The 17,357-nt window shown below is 41.5% G+C and overlaps 1 protein-coding gene across 1 annotated transcript in view; it reads right to left on the bottom strand.

The window, feature by feature from the left end:
• The window catches only part of ADAMTS17 (ADAM metallopeptidase with thrombospondin type 1 motif 17), a 153,033-nt gene that overhangs the window by 115,015 nt on the left and 20,661 nt on the right, over positions 1 to 17,357 (bottom strand). Inside the window, exon 4 of the mRNA XM_063314162.1 lies at positions 8,347 to 8,519. Coding sequence (XP_063170232.1) covers positions 8,347 to 8,519 — 173 coding nt within the window. The remainder of the gene's footprint in view (positions 1 to 8,346; positions 8,520 to 17,357) is intronic.

Genomic DNA, 17,357 nt, shown 5'->3' with positions numbered 1-17,357 from the left:
GTTTCGAACCGCCGACCTTCCGATCGGCAGCTCAGCGGTTTAACCCGCAGCGCCACCGCGTCCCACTGCTTTAGTCCCTACTTGAAATCTAATGAGGGGAATCCACCTCTTCCCTAAATAATGAGGTCCGCTACTGAACTACTATTATATTCAGAAGGTTTTTCTGACTACGCAATTAGAATTTGCATTCCTGTAACTTAACACCATTTTGTGACCTACTCTTTTGACAACAGAAAATAGGTCATAACTGTTTTCTGGGTGCCCCTCCCAGATACTTGAAGAGCGCTATATCTCAGTCATTTTTTCCCAAGACTAAATATATCCAGTGTCTTCAATCTCTCCTCATAGGACTTATTCCCAGTCCCCTGATCTTTTCATCTTTCCCAGTTTGTCTGAACTTTTGTTAAAAGATCCTGCACTTCTTCCTCTGCTGTTCGTATCACCTTAATGTTTGTGTGGTAGACTGTTCAACTGTGGCTTAAAATATACTAACTTTCCGGGATACTATTAGGATTTGTTTCCAAGTCCAATTTTGTATTAGTCTGTATTGCACCATGTATGGTGAACGTGTGTCCCTTAAATCAGAAGGAGCAGATAATTCCATTCCATGGTCAGCTCTTCTCAAAGTTAAAAGATCTTCTAAGGTTTAAAATAAAATATATGGTTCTTTTAAAAAAACAAACATTAAGAATACTGTAACAGAAGAGACCCAGCTTGGGGAAAATAGATGTTTGAAAGTCCAACTTTAAATTCTTGGAGCTAATTTCAAAGACTGTGGCCTCTCCGGGTTAGAAACTATTTGAGAACATCACTGCTCTCAAAAAGCAAAATAAAAGTGGAGTGGGATTTTTAATAGAATGGGAAAGGAATTTCCTTGAGCCTTTCAAGCGCTATATAATAGAACAGAAATACGACACAAATATTACATTGGGAAGCATCAACGTATCTTACCAAACTAGTTTATATGGCTGTCAGATAGTTAACTGAGCCCAGGACTATATTTCTCATTCTCTGGTTATGCAGTGCTTTGTACTAGAACACATCTATCTTTCAAAAATGGTTTATTAGTGAACAGAGATAACTAGTGGCTACTTCTAGGAAACAGAATAACTTCCTGATTGGAAGGAGCATTTTTGCAACCCAGAAAGTGGGTCATTATTCAGCTACCTTCAATTATCTATTTAACAGGCATTAAAGTTAAGAAGAAATGCTGAATAATGAGCACTGGTTGGATTTAGAGGACACTTGAACTTAAAAGGGCATGTCTGAGACCTAAGTGTAATTTAGGAGAAGGAAGTAGTTAAAAACTACAGTTACTGTAAATACAATTAATAAGTTAATTCCCCACAAATGTAATTATTTCCTCCTTCCATCACACTAAAAATTAACAAACTTCATGGTTTTAGAAGACCTTTAAGGTTAGTTATTCCAGCAGACCTTCAAACCCAGCTAAGTTTTATTGGTGGTCATCCTGGAGGAGGGTTGATTTATTAATATGGTTGATTTTGTAATCTTGTATTATTTCTATTGTTGCTTTTATATTGCAACATACTGTAACCCATCCAGCGGCTTTTGAGATGGATGGGCTATAAAAACTGTAAAATCAATCAATCAATCAATCAATCAATCAATCAGTGGCAACTTTGAGAGGTACTGTATTATGGGGAACACATGCAAAGCTTTGGGAGTACATTCAGGTTATTGAACATATCCAGCTACCAGAGAGCAGAAAGAAACAGCTTAGCAGATGGAATAGAGCCAGTGAGGAAGACAGGAATCCAAGCAGGAATTAAGAAAAATTTCAAATGTTTTGAGAAATGGATGATACTTTAAAAACTACACTGCTTCTCTGGATGTTGTCTTGCACAACCATGCACAATATGAACAATTTTGCAACAGGTATCTGAAACAGCAGACCCTGCAGCTGTGGGAAAAACGCTAGGAAGAAAAAAAATACTGATGGAGTAAATTTCTGTTCACAAAGGAACTATTCCTCTGAAAGCTATTCCTTGAAATGCTAATTGCTTGGAGAAAGAGGAATAAAAGTACAGTATGTTCCATCAGATAGCTGGAGAATGCAGTGATTTCCACCTTTTCCTAAGCATCGCCTACAATTTTCCCATAGTTGTGCAAATTGGCAAATTCTTGCAGGGACAATACCATCGCGTCCAGTTATCTTGGCCACTTGAAGAACCAATTTCTGAAACCAAGAGTACACAGTGGAACTATTTAAATTGTATGATTTATACTTTGTTTCTCATTCCTTTTCAAGCAGTCAAGAAAAGAACCCAGCAACCTTCCCAAAATAATCATCAGTAGTCTTTGCTCTGCAAGTCTATATCCCAACTGTGAATTAACTGTACTTGGTTATCCCAAGCTCCAGTCAACTACTGAAATTTGGTTAATGGTAGGAGTAGTCTACAATTTAAGAGTAGTCCTCTAACCTCTTTGCAGGATGCAAAGGTCCAAATTCAAACCCACCGAACAGTAATGTAAAACTACATCTACACAACACTTGCTTTTAAAATAGATGCATCAGACATACTTTCCCTTTGGTTTTAAAATGAACTTGCATCTATTGCTCAAAAGACCACAAACTGACAAGCAATTGTAAATGTATATTTTCAGTACTGCTACAGCTGCTGTTAAACCATGTAATTAATTTAAGAGTCTCTTGAAGCAGCAAGCAGTAAGATGAAATTAGTGATCCCCTGAACATTATGAAAAAAAAAGAAAGAGTTTCTATTTTGGAATAAAGCTAGGTTTCTCTCTGTATTTTCCTTCTGGATTCTGAAGCACTCTGTTAAGCTTGCCTTTCAACTAACACATGCTTCAAATAGCAAGAAAAATATGGGAAGTAATTGTTATTTTCTTTCAAACATACTGATCTTCGTTCCTGAATTTATTCCTTCAGGTACTAACGCTTGGAGAGAGAGAGCTGGACCCTCTTCAGTGCAAATCCAGCATATTAAAACTGATCTGCAAGGGGAAAGAACTTTAAAACGGATATGACTGAAATAATATGGGGCTTTATTTTTTATTTGTATGTATTCAAGGGCATCAATGCGTAGGAACCTTTAGAGATTAACATATGCAAAAATGATAGAATCTTGTCTTAAGCAGTTCACAGTTTAATACAGACAATTAAGAGAGGATGAACAAATAGGATTAGAAAGGTGGCAGTGGATAGGAACATCAAGTAATTAACCAGCTGACATTTCATCTTCTTAAGGCCACCCAGTGCAGTCCAATCACCACTTTCTATCTCTCCTCTCTCTCAGACTCAGGGAAGATTGTTGTTGTTTATTCATTTAGTCGCTTCCGACTCTTCGTGACTTCATGGACCAGCCCACGCCAGAGCTTTCTGTCGGTCGTTGCCACCCCCAGCTCCCCCAGGGACGAGTCCGTCACCTCTAGAATATCATCCATCCACCTTGCCCTTGGTCGGCCCCTCTTCCTTTTGCCCTCCACTCTCCCTAGCATCAGCATCTTCTCCAGGGTGTCCTGTCTTCTCATTATGTGGCCAAAGTATTTCAGTTTTGCCTTTAATATCATTCCCTCAAGTGAGCAGTCTGGCTTTATTTCCTGGAGTATGGACTGGTTTGATCTTCTTGCAGTCCAAGGCACTCTCAGAATTTACCTCCAACACCACAGTTCAAAAGCATCTATCTTCCTTCTCTCAGCCTTCCTTATGGTAGGGAAGATTATAGCAGTAGAATACATATGTGACACCCCTTTAAGGGTGTTGCATCTGCTGCAAATTTTCTGTGTGGCAACTTGAGGAAGGACATTTTTAAATACAAGCACATCAGTTGTAGAATTCCCTCCCAGCTTAATTACAGTTTGTACTATCCATTTTAAGCTTGGTTCTTAAGCACTTATTCAGATCTATAGTTAAACAGGGGAAACCTCATGTGGCGCAGAGTGGTGCAGAGTATTGCAACCAAAAACTCTCCCCACGACCCAAGTTTGATCCCAGCAGAAGCTGGATTCTCGGGTAGCCGGCTCAGGTCGACTCAGCCTTCCATCCTTCCAAGGTTGGTAAAATGAGCACCCAGCTTGCTGGGAAAGGTGACTGGGGAAGGCAATGGCAAACCACCCCGCTATGGTCTGCCAAGAAAGTGTCGCGAAAGCGGCGTCCCCCCAAAGGGTCAGACATGACTCGGTGCTTGCACAGGGGACCTTTCACCTTTCACATAGTTAAACAGATGGTGCTGTGCCTTTCTGATCTGGTTATTGTTTAAAAAGTTTTTAAAAAAAAGTTATTTAAGTTTTTTAAAGTATTTTTTAAGGTGCTTTAACATGTTTTAATTATTATTTTTAATTGTTTTCAAAATATGGTTAAACTTTTTAATAAACAGTACTCTGCTTGGTATTGTTTTTACTAATAAAAAAACCAATAGAAATTGTATAACTAAGTAATATTTGGTCCCAAAATTTCGATGGTTGCAAAATTCCCAATGTGTCTCATCAATTCAAAAAGACTGGGCACTCATGCATTACATAATTCACAGTTCAATCCTATGCATGTCTACTCAAAAGTAAACCCCACTGAGTTGAATGACCTGCTCCCAGGTTAATATCAGACAGAATTTCCTGAGTGATGTATATTAAAAAAATTTTAAAAGAGCATAGAATGGGTTTACACATAATGGTAATTTGTGATTCATTTAATCACAGATGGCTGAGTTTATACAACTTGGTAAACCATAAACATACTAAACCAGTTATTAAACATAAGACCCACAACAGCTACGTCTATCCCCATACTAACCAAAAATTAAACAATGACATAGGACAAGTCTGAACTAAGTCATAGAAGATAAGGAAACAAGGATTTTTTTTATTGTAAGCTTTCTACAAGCGGAATGTTTTACTATTGTGTGATTCTTTATTTTCATTTCTGAAGTAATATGGCCTTAGATAGGGTGCATTGTATTCATTCTTCTAAACCAGGGTTTCTCAACCAGGTTCCATGGCACCCTCGGGTTCGGCGAGAGGTCACTAGGGATTCCCTGGGAGATCACGATTTATTTAAAAAGTTATTTCAAATCCAGGCAACTTCACATTAAAGAGGTAAGTTTCATTCTTTATTTTTAGTTTAAGAACACTGATAATGCATATATACAGGCCTACCCATGAAATGAATATAATAATTTTGTAACTTCTGGCCTATATCTGAGCCTGAATGTGCAGGGGTTCCCCGAGGCCTGAAAAATATTTCAAGGGTTCCTCCAGGGTCAAAAGGTTGAGAAAGGCTGTTCTAAACACATTTATCCTATTCCTCTGAAGTCCTAGCTAATGCTTATTACCAGCACTTCTTTCTGCATCTCATGTAAAGACTCACACTTCTGGAAAATATATTCTGAAGCATAAATGTAAGAATATGAATCATTTCATACTAGTTTATAGAGGACAGGAACCAAAGCTTTAAAAACACATTAAAAGTAGATATTGAGCCTTCTCATTTACAGTTGCATCTTTTTCTTTTTCTTTTAAATTCATATGCTCATTCAGGAGCTGCAAGCAATTTTAATAAGTATTTTGTAATAGGTTTTTTTCCCCCGTCAACAAAGAGATATTAAATTGCTTTAAGAAGATCCAGCTTTAAAAAAAAAAAAAGCAAGCCTAATGTATGTCCTAATAAGCCATTTCAAGTCTTTGTGGTTTGACAGTAAATGTAATGCCTTACAGCAAGGACCTAAATTAATAAATAACCCCCTTCTCCTTGACAGCAATGCTCTATTTGCTCAAATCCTGACAAGTATGCCAAAATTAACATTCTGGTTTCTTTTAGAAGCAGCTGTCCATCCCTCCCAGACAAGCTGAAAGAGAAGAAGTTGGATATTCAAAGCCAAAATCTGCAGGTTGCTACATAGAAGCCCAGCATATTCCTATGTTGTCCAGCTGGAAACGTATCTTTGCCTTCACTGACTACCAATAATTCAAAACTACGTTCCAGTGGAGCCGTTTTACAGTAGCAAAGTAGCCAATATTACAATAGCAGGTAGCAGAATTGCAATCCATCTTGTCCAGAGAGCTGTTTTCCCACGAAGTGATTTCTGTAGGACCAGAACAAAACCAACCACGATTGTTCCACACGGTGCTTTATGTGGAGTCCTTGGTGCTCTCTGAGCTTGGTTGTTTGCAGATGTTTCATTACCCGACTAGCTAACATCATCAGTGCTAGTGAATGTGGGGTTTGCTCCCTGCTTATATACAGTGGCTTGCCCTGCCAGTGTTGGTGGGGGTGTGGCTTTCTCCTTGGTAGTTCCTTGATTAGGGCATTGCTTTCTGCCTGATTGTTTGTCTGGTGTTAATCCCTGCTTATCTGGGTTTAGGCTGCTGGAGAGGGTGTGTTCTGGTCTTTTTGTTTCCTTCTTAGCTTTTTTGTTGTCTCTTTTGAATGGTGTGTAAACATGGTTTATCTCTACATGCCCACACCCCCACCAACACTGGCAGGGCAAGCTATTGTATACAAGCAGGGAGCAAACCCCACACTCACTCGCCCTGATGATGTTACCTAGTCGGGTAAGGAAATATCAGCAAACAAGAAACCCAGCTCAGAGAGCACCAAGGACTCCACAGTTCAACCCTGAGCTAGAGATATTCTCTTCTGTTGGAACAGTGCTTTATGTTTCTTTATGGAAGTAAACAGCAGTCATGTATCTGGATGGGTAAATAAACATGGGGATACCACGGGGTTTAGAACTGAACTGGTCCCCCAAAACTGGTATCCAAAAAAGGAGAGTGTTTGGAGCACTTTTAATAAGGTTCCCACTTGCAGGCCTCCAGAACTCAATGGCAAGATTTCATACATCACATTAAGGCTGGATTGTATGTACAGGGCCACAGCTGGGGGGTGGGGGGAACCAGGGCATGTGCCCCGGGTGCCGCGCTGGTGGGGTGACAAAATGAGCGCTGGGGGGCGGTGGCAAAATGTGCACGGAATCCATGTTTGCCCCGGGTGACCCAGACCCCAGTTGCGACCCTATATACATGCTAAGTCATAACCCTTGGTTAAAAGATTTCCACACTTCCATATCAAAACAAGATGATGTTCACCCTCAAATACAAGTATTTGCACTGGGCTAGTTTTGAATCATTGAGGAAACTCTTGTGTCTTTTATCTACTTTTTTTACATTTTTCATCATGTAGACAACAAATGCATATACGATATCAGAAAGAAATCCTAGTTACTCTTGGGGGGGGGGGAAACCTGATAACAGTTTTGAACATTTACAGATACATGTTCATTGGTTAAAAAAAAAAGGAAAATAATCTATTTCCCCTGTATGTGGGGAAAGGGACTGATATAGACATAAGTCTCTTCCTCAAGTACTTCTTTGTTATAAGCATATCTTGCAATTCCTCATCCATGAGAGAATTAAACATAGGCTGACCATATTTCCTTGAGAAGAAAGTGGGACATTGGGATGGCAAAACAGGGCAGGGCTGGGCAACGGGCTGGATCGGCAGGCAGGAACTTCTCCGGTTTTCTCGGGCTGGGAATCTTCGGATTCCTTCATTTGCGAGAGGCAAGGCTGGGCTGGAGAGCCTAGCGAACAGTTGTCCCCGACAAGCCGTTCCTCCTCTGGCCATGCTTTCACGTTCTTTTCTTCCCACCATTTCAAAGCAGGAGCCAATCGGCTCGCCCTTTGATCACTGCCTATCAGCCGACCCTGTTTTTTTCTTTTCAGGTTTCCCAGAGGGTTGAGCTCTGCGGCTTTTCCCCCACCGTTTCTGCTGAGCTCCCCCTCCTTCCACTCAAAGTCAGACTGCATTCTGACAGGTTCACGGGAACTTTCAAATTTTTAAGGAAGGTTTTTAAGAAAACAGGACAAAATGGACATTTATGTTAAATCTATGGGGCGGTCTGGAAATGTTAAAAAAACAGGACTGTCCCATTCAAAACGGGACATATGGTCAGTCTATTTAAACATGACTTTATTAATGGAAAAGAGTATTAATTTGAGAGGTGCAGTTATATTTCTGCACCTCAAGGTATAGAAGCAGAAAGTTGACTATCCATCTGAACCTCACAATAAACAGATGACTCAGAGACAATGTTCCCTTCTGGATATGCTGTGCAACACATATGGGTGTCCACAATGCATTTAATCTGTGCACGATTCTGAATATAGCACAACATGGTACACAGGTTTCCCTTCAGGTCCTGAGATTCTCCATGTTTCATCTGCATAGAGATTTCCCATCTGAATGCTTACTGGTTTCATAAACATAACTTTAGATAACCTTTTCAAAATATATTCATGATCACGAAATGTATTACTTTTTTTCTGAAGGGCGGGGTAGAGACACAAATCCACATGGTGTTCACCTACCATGTTCATCACAGTAAGGATGAATCTCTGTGCAGCATCAACCCCATGATATTGGACCATGTCAGCATCTGCCACCACAAGCGTTTCCACCGTGTACTCATTTGTGAGATGAATGGCATTCCTCCGTTTTTTCCAGTCATGGAGAAGCTTGGCCTTTGGGGACTTCTTTTTTTCTAGAAAGCAAAGAACTTATTTCAAAAGCTCCTTCTAATATGTTTTGCCTTTGATGCTTTAGCAGTTTAGAAAAAGTCAGGAGATCTATGCAAACCAGGTAGGGACCTGCCTGAGGATTTATCACATAGATGCTTCCACAATTTTAGAACTGCTTCTGTGAAGGAATGTTGAACTGATTTGGGAGTGGGGGAGGAATGAGAGAGCCATTAAGAAAGAAACTCAAAACTTTATTTGGCTTAGAATAGGATGGGACAGAGAGAAACTTGGGCATGCTTTCAAGGTTGATGTCAGCTCTTCAAGGTAGGCAAGGTCAAGAAACAGTCATGACAGGGATTCCAGGAATGCTCTCTGTTGTAGTAGAACAGCAGACTCTTCAAGTTTCTATCTGCTCCATCTTAAACTAAAAAAAATAAAATCAAATCAATGTGGGGTTATTTCAAGTTTCTTTATCATGCTTTCTTCTTTCTCAGGACGGAGTAATCTTTCCTCCAAAGATCCCTCTTAATGGCTTATGCTTTCCTTCTCCATTCCCATGGCCAGGTCTACATTTCTTCACAGCTTCCTACCATCTAAGTTTTCATGGTTTCCCAAATTGGAAATTAGAAAGTGTATCTCTCCCAACCTTCCTGCATGTGGAACTGCTTTTTGATGACAAAGGTTCTTTTTGAGAAGGAACCTTCTGAGATATGAAAAATATAGCAAAAGAGCTTGCTGTTAGGTCACTTCAAGGAGGTATCTAAATTGGCACACTAGCTTCAAAAACTTTAAGATAACAAGTTACTCCCCAGTGATTCCATAATTAATACCATTTTTTAATGTTGGCATACATCTAGTTTTTACAAAGGAGGTAAACTTGTCCCTTGACTATACAATTTGCCATTTAGGTAGGAATTTGAATATTCCTACCTAAACGGGGACGCGGTGGCGCTGCGGGTTAAACCGCTGAGCTGTTGATCGGAAGGTCGGCGGTTCGAAACCGTGCGGCGGGGTGAGCTCCCGTTGCTCGTCCCAGCTTCTGCCCACCTAGCAGTTCGAAAACATGCAAATGTGAGTAGATCAATAGGTACCGCTTCGGCGGGAAGGTAACGGCGTTCCGAGTCGTCATGCTGGCCACATGACCCGGAAGTGTCTATGACAACGCCGGCTCCAAGGCTTAGAAACGGAGATGAGCACCGCCCCCTAGAGTCGGATTCGACTGGACTTTACGTCAAGGGAAACCTTTCTTTACCTTTACCTTGAATATTCCATTACCCAAAACACTTCCTTCCAGCAAGGCAAGTAAAATTAAAGAGAGAGAACACACCATTACGATCTTTTATCTAAATAACTTTCAAGATGCAGGGATTTGTATTATATGAAGGAAACTGTGAATAGGATCTCACCTGACTTTGAAGTGATACAGCCTATTTTTAATAATAATAATAATAATGTTCATGGGAGGATTTTTCCTGATTTTTATTTATACTTAATGGAAATAATTGATGCAAGGAAGGTTTTAGACACAGAGAGATGATTGTACAGTGGAAAACACGATACTCTCAACTCACTTTGTCACTTAAAGCTCTACACGTTGCATTAAAGATGACTTCCTTTGACAGAAATCAGTAGCAATTTCTCCATGAAATTGATGTTGAAACTGATAGGAAAAAAATGCAAAAAAAAAAAAAATTGGCACTGCCTAAATTCATCTGAAATTAATACGAAACCTTCTGTTCATATATCCATTTCTTCCCATCAGCATATGCATTTGTACACATCCAGCTCATCCTCTGTCAAATAGTCTGGCAGCCGTTCTGCTATATTGCTTTTCTGCCTAAGGCACTTACTATCATCACCTATAGCATTCTTCCCCTCCCCATTCCATACTGAAACAACAGACAAGAAATGTATGGCCTCTCCCCCTCCTGAAAAAGCAAAAAATTAAGCAAAACAAAAAGGAAAAAAATACACACCCTGGAAATACCCTACTGTGATAAAGATCAGTCTCACACATAACCCCCCCCCCCCACACACACAACATCTTAATGTTGAGCTGATAATAAATAACAGCAATTTCTCCATCAGTAGCTAAAATCCCACTCAACTTGCCTGGGCAAATTCCTATCCATCTGCACTGTCTGTGTGTGTTCAAAAACAGGATGTAGATTATTAAACTAGACATACAACCCACCTACTCCTACAGGCCTAAGGCAGGAATCAGCCATTTTCCATCAAGGACTTTTATCAGCACAGAGTTGGCAATTCAGCTCCATCAGGGCTTATTAGACCTTTCAGACCTCCAATAGGTAGACCCAGTTCTTATTCAGCCAGAGCACATCAGTCAGTTTAGGCAATCTTTTCTAGCCAGTGACCACATCTGGAATTCAGAGCTTTTTATGGGCACCCTTTCAAAATGGTTTCCGGGGTGGGGGGTTGACCTATTCACAAAATGAGTGTTATGAGGATCATAGCCAATGATTAAACACCAATTTCTAGAAGGCAAATTAGCAACCTTGCTCACCACCAATCATTCTAGCTCCCCAGGCCCCTCACATGCACTTTCTGTATTTTTTTTAATTAGATAAAAACAATGACTGAATGACTGAATGAATACCGGATCATAAGACCTACCAAAACATACTGAGGCACCAGGCCACAATATCCATTTTCACATTTTGGTTCGCTGCTTCCATAAACAAACATGAAGGGGAAAACGGGATCTAAGGAGCTAAATTTGTCATTTACAAGTTGGCATCACACTTCCACCCAAATTCTAGTCCTCTGATAATGGAGATTCTTTTTTACCATCTATGGTTCCAACAGCTCAAATAAAGGACTGGCAAATGATTAATGATTTACCCAGACATTTAAATCAATCTGGATTCACATATTTTACTGAGCCATAATGTGATTTGTCTGGTGGACAAGAACCCCAGGATGAACGAGAATGAGTTGTCATTTGTCTCCCTAGCAACTGGCAAAATGGGTCCCTCCTGTAGTAGCCGAACAGGACCTCCCAGAGAGGTTCAGGGCTGAGAATTCATGACTGCAAGAATATGTTCTTCTCTGCCTCATAAAAAACACAGGATAATGCACAAAAGCCAGCCTAAAGAAAAAACAGTGCTGTGGGTGATGAAGGCTGTCAAAAGATGCTCATTTTGAAGTGGGAGCCAATCTGGCAGTTGGCAGCCACTGGAGGCTTTCTTGAAGTTGGCTAGAGCAGATGCATGCTGGGAGTTAGCAGCCATGACACCTGGCATGTCAAGGGCTTTTGTCCAATTGTTCCTCACCAAATGATGCAAACAGAGTCCTGTGGAATTTTTCAGAACAGCCCTCCAGGCAGTCTTCTTCCCCCAGCCAGCCCATTCTCCTCGGCTAAAGCCCTATTTTAAAAGAGGGAGTTGGGAAAGAGAAAAAAAGAGTCAGTACTGCTTTATAATCCAAAGGGACTGCTATTAAGTCAGGCTGGAGTTGGACACATGTATAAAGAAAGAAAAAGAAAAGAAAATCTGAGCTGGCAAGTTGCAAAAAATGCCAAAGGAAAAGAAGAAAAGAAAGCCAGCAACTTTTGCTTTCTTGTTCATGGTGGAAAATAAAGCTAATTGTAGATCCTGGGAGAAGAGAGAACAATCTTACTGCAGGGGCTGCAATAAGCTGCAAGATTTGGTGCCTTCTTCTGCTCTATAGTTGGTCTGAGGAACCTCACTGTCAAAGACTCATTTTCAGAACGTGCCTAGAAGTTAGCACCCATCCCTTGCACCCTTCCTCATACAGTGCTGTGAAAATACAGCTGGGGAAATCACCAGGAATTCTCTCCCATGCGATGTAAGGCAAGGAAAAGCAGTGTGTTTCTGGTAAGCTTCTTGCTAGCGTTGACTAGTTGTGGCTCACCTCTCACAATATTTGCTGAGGTTTTTTATTCTAGTAATTTCCTAGGATGACTTCAAGACATTGCACAGTTGGTCTAGAAGGGCGTCATCATCTGCCAAGCTAGTATGGTGTGGTGCTTGTAGATTAGAACCAAGGAGGACCAAATTCAAGTTCAACGATATCTGCAGATCTTGCTGCTTTTGTTACTGTTGCAGTGTCATGCATCGCATGCCCAAAAGGGGAGATCACATGTTGCAATGCTGCTTAAGTGGGTCTGACTCCTTCTTGCCCCTGCTCTGCCGATATGGATACTGCTGTTCAACTCTGCCCTCAGTCATGGAAGCTTACTGGATGACTTTGGAGCAGTCACTTATCCTTCAGCCCAACTTACCTCACTGGGTTATTGCTGTGGTGAAAAAGTTACTGACCGCTTTTGTAGTTTATTTATCTAGAGTTTTTGCAACCTGCCCCACTCTGTTTCAATAGCCAGTTGAAAGCTTGGCTATGCACACTGCATTCAATCTCCTGAAGACAACATGGAGTATCCATTCCACCCACAGCAAACAAGAAGACTCCAGAACAGCAGAGAGGGCAATGTTTAATTTTTATTGCATTTTTAGTACAATTTTGAAATTTTACTAATTTTCTTTGACACTTTCTGACTGCTTTTAGTAAACGAGAATGTGTGATGAAAAAGGAACTCTAGGGTTTAGATTTTAACTAATTCGTTTTGCAGCGTTGAACAAAAATGATCATCTGATCCTCTCAAATACCAACTAAATCATACTTCAATAGGACATCTTCAATGAACGGGTGCACATCAACTCCCCTCCTTGCCCCTCCCTCCCATAAATAAAGTTTTTCCTGCAGACTGTATGCTGGAGTACAGGCCTAGACTATAATAATGATGGATTAAGAGGGGAAAAAGTCTTTCAACATAGCAGGCCAATTGCTCCATTCTTCTGCTGAATCTGATTTATGAACCTTGGAATGCTATGCCTCTGCGAGTCAATAAAACCCCAAACTAAAATAAACAACAGCCATTAAAGAAAGGATTAAATGAACAGGACCGTCTCCTGTTGAACAAACTGATGTTCTAAGCTGTGCAGCTCAGATGTTAAGAGTTAGCAGAAAGGCAATAAAACACAAGCGGGAGGGCCCAGCGAGGAGCTCATGCCGAGGAGAACATCACGAAGCAGCAAACTGGGGAGGTCTTCCAAATTAGAATGAGCAATGGGTGAAGAATGAGAAAAGAATGGTCAGTGGGGTGGGGTGTGCCTCTCAGTGCTGCTGTGCCTGCAAGTGCCAGTGGTAGTGCCCCAGAGAGTCCAATTGTTAAAAAGAATTGAAAGTGGTTGAAATCTTGCAAAATAGTCTCATTCAAGAGCATAAGAGCAGCTTTCTGGACGATGCCCTGGGCCTATCTAGTCTAGCTAGATACATTTGGGAAGCTCACAAACCTAGGCTGGCGCATAAGAGCCTCCTTCCCCTGCCATTCCCGACAACGGGTGTTGAAGGTCTGCTGCCTAGCATTCAGAATGCAGCCAACGGCCATTGGAATCAGTAGCCCCCGATGCCTGATCCTCCAGGAATCTGTCCAATTCTCTTTGATAGCCATCCAAACTGGCTGCCTTTAGCACAAATGCTGGCAGCAAATTCCACAGTTCCACTATACTCTGTGTGAAAAAGTATTTCCTTCTTTTGGTCCTGAATCTCCTGCATTTAGTTTCAGTGGAAGCCTTTGAAATCCAACTTTGTGAGGGCGGTGGGTGGGGGGACCCTCTCTGTTTGCACTATTTATGTCATGCATGGTTTTGTAAGCATGTAGCTAACGAACCACAAACGCAGTCATCATTTCCCCTCAGAGGAATTGCTCTACTTGTCCTTTGGTGTGACTTTTTTGGTTCTGTAATATTTTTTAAGGCACAACCAGACCTACATGATGTTCCAAGTGCAGTCTAATCACAGATTGGTATAACAGCAGTTCTACTTCCGTTCCCCTATTGATCCCTAGATGTCATGTTCATCGTTCCAATGGTTTGAATACATCGTAACGTTTCACATGTCACTTTCCTGTTCCGTGTCATATAAAAAGGTAAAGGTTTCCCTTGACGTAAAGTCCAGTCATGTCCGACTCGAGGGGGCGGTGCTCATCTCCGTTTCTAAGCCTTGGAGCCGGCGTTGTCCATAGGACACTTCCGGGTCATGTGGCCAGCATGACTCACGGAACGCCGTTACCTTCCCGCCGAAGCGGTACCAATTAATCTACTCACATTTGCATGTTTTCGAACTGCTAGGTTGGCAGGAGCTGGGACTAGCAACGGGAGCTCACCCCGCCGCGCGGTTTCGAACCGCCGACCTTCCGATCGACAGCTCAGCGGTTTAACCCGCAGCGCCACCGCGTCATATATCAATGCTAATATATGCATCGCAAATAGTTTCATGCCAATGCTTAGATTTTGTGTAGAGATGAATTGGAGCGTTTCACATGTGAGTTCTTTGATGCGCGTCGTCCTATGTATAGTTGCTGATGCGTGTCCCACACTGTAAAATCACTTCGCCCGTCTTTATTCTGCCTAGCCGCATGAACCTGCTGCTTAGTTTAGTTTCTTTAAGGGGGGCGATATGTCATGTTCATCGTTCCAATGGTTTGAATACATCGTAACATTTCACATGTCACTCTCCTGTTCCGTGTCTGTCATTTGCGGGGAGGGGAATTTCAGCCGTGCCAGGCTGTAATCTCCTTGCTGTTCTGCAGGAATGTATGTTTGGGTTATGACATGTATTCAAGGTTACTTTCCCAGGCCGATGTGTGACGGTTGCCAACACCTGGGAGGGGGTGGTTACTATGGTGGGGTGAGGGGTGGTATTGGGTTTGAAGCAAGGGTATTTAGTTTGTATTTCGCGCGCTTTGGCTCATTCTCAGCTTTCTCTGTATTTGCATACTATTCCTTTAATAAATCAGTTATCTTTAAGCCCGAGCTTGTGAGACTGAGTATTTGGGATTAGGCAACCATTACACTAGATTGACTATTTATTTGTTTTGTTTCGTTTTAACAGCATCTCAATCCACGTTTGACCTTTCCTTCTAGCTGTCCACTGTGACTCCCAGATCTGCTTTGGATCAGTCCCCTCCAGCTCAAATCCTGTTAATATATAGGTAACTTGGATTGATTATGTTAATGGGATCACTTTCACTTACACTGAAGGTCTCCATTTTCGCATAAGATGTCATGAAATATTTTTTAATTTTAACTTATTATTAATTTTTAGAGTATGCCTTTTTAGAAAAAGAAACTTTTGGTGCTCACGCTTTTGCATAAAATCACAGAGTGATACCCAGGGTCCGAACAAGTTCCTGATCTCTCCCTCTGGGCCTCCTGTTTGCAACAGGCATTATTAAAGAGCAAACTTGAAATGCATTCTAGAGCAGAGAGCCCTGGGCACACTAGATCCTTTTGTAAAGTAATCATTCCAGGCAGGTGATGATATGGCAAAAGGAGTCTTAGCAAAAGAAAAAGTAGGCGCTGGCCTCCACAGCAAACTGTAGTGACGCCAACACACACTCAGTGACATCATACCAATGCCACAATGATGGATCTGCATCCCGACTGTATCCGATGCAAGTACATAACCATGCATTTGTCTGACCCCATCATGCACATCTCGTCATCTGCCCTTGGAGGATGCCCCTGATAATAGGAGCAGCAGATGTCAAAAGCATATGGCTGCTTTTTGACATATATTGCTAGCCTCCTGCCCTGCATCTATTGCCTCAAACATTATTGAATAATTCTGTTGGTAATGATAGTCTAAAAAGAATCCGGAAGAATCCCATCTGACAAACAGATTCCTCTAGGTTGTCCAAATTATCACACATATCCTCCCGTGTAATCATAGTAGTCTCCTGCCAACCTAGCAGTTCAAAAACATGCAAATGTGAGTAGATTAATAGGTACCACTTCGGCGGGCAGGTAACGGTGTTCTGTTTAGTCATGCCAGCCACATGACCATGGAAGTGTCTACGGACAAACGCCGGCTCTTCGGCTTTGAAACGGAGATGAACACCGCCCCCTAGAGTCGGACACGACTGGACTTAATGTCAAGGGAAACCTAATCATAGTAGTATCAAGAAATGGGACCTAAGGGACCATCTTCTCCTGCTTTGTTTCTACTTGTCTAATTTGGTCTGGTAGGTTGGGCATGCTACGGGTCCCGTCAGCCAAGGAATGTTGGTTGGCGGAGACTAGAAGGCGTGCCTTCTCAGCCGTAGTACCTGCCCTCTGGAATATCCTCCCTACAGAGGTTAGGATGTCCCCAACTCTGTTGGCCTTTCATAAGGCTGTGAAGACCTGGTTATGTGCCTGGGCCTGGGGCCCTGAGTGTGTTAAGGGCCCCATTTCTTGGCTATATTAACATCGATACATTGTTTACTTGGCAACCATATATATTTATTTTGTAGTTTTAATTGTTTTTGTTTTATGGTTTTTAAGATTGTAAGCAACCCAGAGTCACCGTGTGTGAGTGGGGCGACCTTATAAATCTGTCAAATAAATAAATAAATCTCCCATTGACCTGGCAAGTTCAACATTCTTCATTTCTTGTGAAATGAAAAGAGAGGGATGGGATGAATTGCTTAACAGGAACGGATAAGCTCCTAAAGCAGCTGTCCTCACTTGCCAGCTCAGACCTGTATGTGAAGGAAGAGATGACTCTAGCCACAGAACTTGCCAGGAGACCATAGTGAAGAATTGACCTCTGTCTACCTCCTTGATCTCTCTTCACAGTGTCTCACCAGTAAAACCAATTGCTGACTCAAGCAACAAAAAGTAAATGTCATCCAAAATGAATGCTTTTCATTGGACCATGTACAAAAATGGAGTCTTACCCTTATTAATTGGGTTACCGCTGAAGACTATTCAGAAACTTCACATGCCTCAAAACATAATTATATCCTTGCCAGAAACCCAGACATTTGAAACGTATCT

This window comes from Candoia aspera, chromosome 13, assembly GCF_035149785.1.
Source record: "Candoia aspera isolate rCanAsp1 chromosome 13, rCanAsp1.hap2, whole genome shotgun sequence".
Classification (NCBI taxonomy): domain Eukaryota; kingdom Metazoa; phylum Chordata; class Lepidosauria; order Squamata; family Boidae; genus Candoia; species Candoia aspera.
Note: the sequence above shows the minus strand (reverse complement) of the source record. Positions and strands in the feature narration are given on the sequence as shown.